Below are 5,037 nucleotides of genomic sequence, written 5' to 3'. Positions count from 1 at the left end.
TAATCATATATTCCTTAAACTACGAAACAAGAAATAGTTAGACATCATTATTAAATTGACATTAAAAATAAACACTGTGCCAAACCACAAGAATTTTGAAATGGAGTAATTGGTTGTGAGTACTATCTATATATTTTTTCAAATGTAATGACACAATGGTGACAACAGGTAGCTAGACTGATAGTGCAACAATAGGATCGCTTTCGTATAATTACTTTTTGTGTTTTCCTCACCAGAATGGCACGTGGCAATCAGTGTATTAGGTGCTCCACTTGTGATTAAATTTTTGATAAAGAAATGGCGAAGGCGGCACTTATCCATGTATGACGATATTGAGGAATTTCTGCAAAGCCAAAATAACCTCATGCCAATAAGGTACTCTTTCTCAAAAATTAAGAAAATGACCAAGAATTTTAGGGAAAGATTGGGTGAAGGAGGATTTGGAACAGTATTTAAAGGAACACTTCAAAGTGGACGTCTTGTAGCAGTAAAGATGTTAAGCCAATCCAAAGCAAATGGGCAAGATTTTATCAATGAAGTAGCAACCATTGGAAGGATCCATCATGTGAATATAGTGCAACTCATTGGTTTTTGTGTTCATGGTTCAAAGCGTGCCCTTATATATGAGTTTATGCTCAACGGATCTCTAAACAAACACATTTTTTCATCAGAGGCAAATATCCTCAACTACGAGAAAACATATGATATTGCTTTAGGAGTGGCTCATGGGATTGAGTATTTACATGAAGGATGTGACATGCAAATTTTACATTTCGACATTAAGCCTCACAACATTCTTCTTGACGAGAATTTGAAACCCAAAGTTTCGGATTTTGGCTTAGCAAAATTGTACCCGGTGGAAGATAGTATTGTTCCTTTGACTTGTGCAAGAGGAACGTTTGGGTACATGGCTCCTGAAATGCTTTACAAAAATATTGGAGGGGTTTCATACAAAGCTGATGTCTATAGCTTTGGAATGTTGTTGATGGAAATGGTGAGTAGAAGAAAGAACTTGAATGCATCTACAGAACATTTAAGCCAAATTTACTTCCCGACTTGGATATATGATCAATTCCATGATGGAAAGAATATAGAAATACAAGATGCTACTGAAGATGAAAGGAAAATATGTAAGAAGATGTTGATAGTCACATTATGGTGCATACAATTGAATCCTAGCGATCGTCCATCAATGAACAAAGTCGTCAAAATGCTTGAAGAAGATGGTGAATGCTTACAAGTTCCTCTCAAGCCTCTCCACCCATCACCAAAGACAGAGATAAAGGGTGATAGAAATAATTCAAATCAAGCTTCTTCGTCAATTCAATCAGATGAATAAAGTCTTATTTAATTTTTATTGTTTATCTTTCTAAAATTGAACTATCTCTTTCTATCTTTTTTCTTTTTTAAGAGAAGACTTTGTACTGACCGAATTGTGAAAGTTTTGCTTCAAGCCCACGAAAAATAGAAGATCGGCAATATAAGGTCATAATCTTTCTACGCTTCTTGTAGTATATATACTATGCAATGCCCCAAAAATAAGTATCAATCTAAATATAGTTTGATGTTACTCATCCATGTATAAATTTTTTACACATTTCTCTCTCTCTCTCTATTATTTCTTTTTCTCACATCTTTCATCGATCTCTTTTTATTATTTTTTCTCTACTTTTTTTCATTTATTTAATTTTTAAATTAAATAGATAAAAAAATTTAGATAAGTTGTTGAATGGTAGTCTTAAAAAATAGTTAGTTAAAATAGGAAAAGTAGGATGTAATTAGTTTTTAAGATAAAAAATATAGATTAACCATTGAAAGTGCTCTTACAATACGTAAGGTTTAATCCTGTCGACAAGGCCCGTAACAGCAGGTCATGTTTGATCTCTGTGGTAGAGTCAATAATATGTTATTCATAAGTGATCATATTAACAATTTGTAGTAATAATAACCATAATATGTGGTAGATCCACTACAACATATTGTGTCTTTTGTGATAGAGGAAACTGTCACAAAAAATTGGCAAACCGTTACTAAAGATATTTGGTGACAGTTTGAAACCGTCACCTAAAGTGCGTCACAGAAAACAATTGGTGACGGTTTACTGTTCAACCGTCACAAAAATATTTTTAGTGATGGTTGGAGGTGTTCCGTTTGGTAGGACGTTCGAACGTTCTCTTTTTTGTGACGGTTGAGAACTGTCACAGAAAGTAATGTTCGGACGTCAAATTAAACATTCGAACGATAACCTGACCGATTGGCGTTCGAATGAGAGAAGTTGACGTTCGTTGAATATAGTTCGAACGTATCATATTTACGTTTGAACGTTTATGTGTCTGAACGTTAATTATAATAAACGTTCGCAATTCCATTCAAATGTAAACGGACCAATGATCAAACGTAACGCGTTTAACATTCGAACGTTATTTCGAATGTAAACGAAGGAGCTTTTGAATGCAAGTGGTACGTTCGGAGGTTCGTTGGAACGTTAATCGTTTACTCATTCGAACGTTTTGTTCGTTTGAGGGTCAGTACGTTCGAACGTAGAGGCCTACGTTCGAATGTTACGATACATAATATATATTCACGTTCGAACGTTGGTTCGAATGTGAACCAACGTTCAAACGTTTTTACTTTACATTTGAACGTACAAATCATAAATACTAATTTCATAAAATTTAAAAACATATTACTTGTATCATATTACATACCATCAATTAAAAACTTACAATGTCATATAAAATTTTAAAATTAGATATTAAAACTAGCCAACACTACAAAAGACAAATTTATTTCTTCTTTTTTCCTCGCCCACCGCGATTCTGTTGCAATGACATAACACGCTCAATTTACATTATCATCTCCCGTTGCACTTGCTCTTGCACTTCACTGTGTATTCTTTCCTCCTGGTCTCTCTGTTGGTCCTGAAACGCGTCTCTAAATGAGACTGTCGTTCTAAGAGAGACTCTAACTCTTGCTGTCTCGACCTCATATACTTATTCTCACGCCGTGCAGCTTCTAAATCTGTCGTAAGATTATTAATTTGTGAAGTAGATGAGGTTGAGGAGGATGAACATCTATGCTTGATAGATCGTCTCAAACCTCTTGCCATACTAGACTACGGCCCGAGCACTTGCGTGAATATGTCTATGTCACTAGGAGAGGATTTCCCCGAAGCCGACTGCATCTCCATCATTTTTTCCTGCAATTTGAAATGTAATGATCGTAAATAATTAGTAACGTATTAAAAGAAATAGAAATAAAGCAAACTATTTTATACTTTGGTAGAGCCAGGAATCAGAGCAGAACAAAATCTCATGCCTTAGGGTCTACAGATATAATGCAATAACAAAAATATTATACGGATAAGATCATATCATATAATTGGATCAAAATTTCAGATTTCATATTCATATTTTATGCAGTAGAGAAGTAGAGTACAAAAATTGTTCATGTCAATACCAGTCATTATAAAATGTCAAGTTTAAATGTTTAGATACAGGGACTAGTATTGTAGATAATAACCAAGGTTGCTTTCATGACAAAATATGCAAGTTTTTCACAAAACCAACATTAAATAGTTTTAGGCAACATCTATTATATGAGCACTGCTTACCTAAACTTTTTTGCACAACTAACCTGTCTCATAACATAATAGAGCTAAAACCAATCGATACCTAAACAAAATTAGTAAAATCTTCAAGTTAATAGAATTTAACTAGCACATCTACAATAAGACATAATGTGCTAACTCCAAAATCTAAACTTCCTATCCCGTGACCTAATGACCCAACTTCCACACTGGTGTCATAGCATGTCAAACCTCCTTATAGAAAATCCATTTTTCACAATTTGGCAGTAACGCACCCAACCAACCAGGTTTCAAAACGATGTTTTTATACCGATCGACTTCTAAGTACTCCAAAATTGCTCATGTAATACTTCATCCCAACCCGCTTACCTCCATCTCCAAGTCAACAACCAAATTCTATCCAGCCTCATTGAAACATTACAACAACCAAACCATTAATCCACTGAGCAATGTAATTCAAACTCCAAAAAGTTCCTAAAATTGACCCGTCTCTCTACAAAACAAGTTAGCCATAGTCTTAACATATAAAGAAAAGGAGTGTCTTGCCTGTAACACCCCGTATTTTAGTGTATTTTTATTGAATGATTATTTTTATTAATTCAAAAATTTATTCTCTTGTTTTAAAATTATTGGATATTTTAAATGGTTTATTTTATGATCTTTAAATTGTGAAAATTAATTTGTTATGTTTTCTTAATATTTATTATTGTGATGCATTTAAATTGTTCTTTATTTTAAATTAATTGATTGTTGGATTTAATTATTTAACTTACTATTTTAGAATTGTTTTCGTTAGATCATTTTTGTGACCCAAGATGTGAGGATTGGACCTCATTTCTTTCTCTCACTTTTCTTTTTCTCTTTTTCTTTTCCCTTTCTTTTTTTTCTTCCCTTTTTTTTTTTTTTTTTCTTTCCCCTGCTTTTCCTTCCTGGTGCGAGGTCCTTCTCTCCCCTTCCCCGTGCGTCCGCGTCACCTCTCCCAGCCCATCGCCGCCGGACCGTCGTGACCTACCGCCCTCCCGTTCGCTCCCCCACCGGCCGGCGACCACTCCCTGTCAATCCCAGCCCCTATCTCGCCGGCATTCTCCTCCACGCACGACTTGAAGCCACAGAGTTCCTTGAGCCCGCGCGCCGCCGTCGCGCCACCTCCGGCCATCATTTCTTCACCACTTCATCATCGACCTCCTAGCAACCCAATGCACCCATCCTTAGCTCCGATCAGCCACCGGTGAATCACATCCAACTCCATTTCCGTTTTGGGCATTTTTGGCCTAAAACTGCCTCCTACGCCGCCACCCACGGAAAACCACCACCACCACTAGATTCATCGACATCCCTAAGCCCTACCCTATCAATTTCGGGTCTTGGTTTGTCTCCGTTCAAAAGTGAGTTTTTGAGACCCACGGCCACAGTGCATTTTGCACTATTCTGCAACTGTGTTGCCACTT

The 5,037-nt window shown here is 36.0% G+C and overlaps 1 protein-coding gene across 1 annotated transcript; it reads left to right on the top strand.

Annotated features, from left to right (window-relative positions):
* Positions 1-304: 304 nt before the first annotated feature.
* On the top strand, positions 305-1,598 carry LOC121263843 (rust resistance kinase Lr10-like). Its single transcript, XM_041166917.1, has one exon. It carries the CDS (start codon positions 320-322, stop codon positions 1,337-1,339), a length of 1,020 nt encoding a protein of 339 aa, XP_041022851.1. The 5' UTR covers positions 305-319; the 3' UTR covers positions 1,340-1,598.
* The last annotated feature ends 3,439 nt before the right edge of the window (positions 1,599-5,037 follow it).

The sequence above is a fragment of the Juglans microcarpa x Juglans regia genome, chromosome 4S, assembly GCF_004785595.1.
Source record: "Juglans microcarpa x Juglans regia isolate MS1-56 chromosome 4S, Jm3101_v1.0, whole genome shotgun sequence".
Classification (NCBI taxonomy): domain Eukaryota; kingdom Viridiplantae; phylum Streptophyta; class Magnoliopsida; order Fagales; family Juglandaceae; genus Juglans; species Juglans microcarpa x Juglans regia.
Note: the sequence above shows the minus strand (reverse complement) of the source record. Positions and strands in the feature narration are given on the sequence as shown.

What these genes read in the sequence shown, in the direction of transcription:
- LOC121263843 (XM_041166917.1), top strand. Translation starts at nt 320, where the DNA reads ATGTATGACGATATTGAGGAATTTCTGCAAAGCCAAAATAACCTCATG.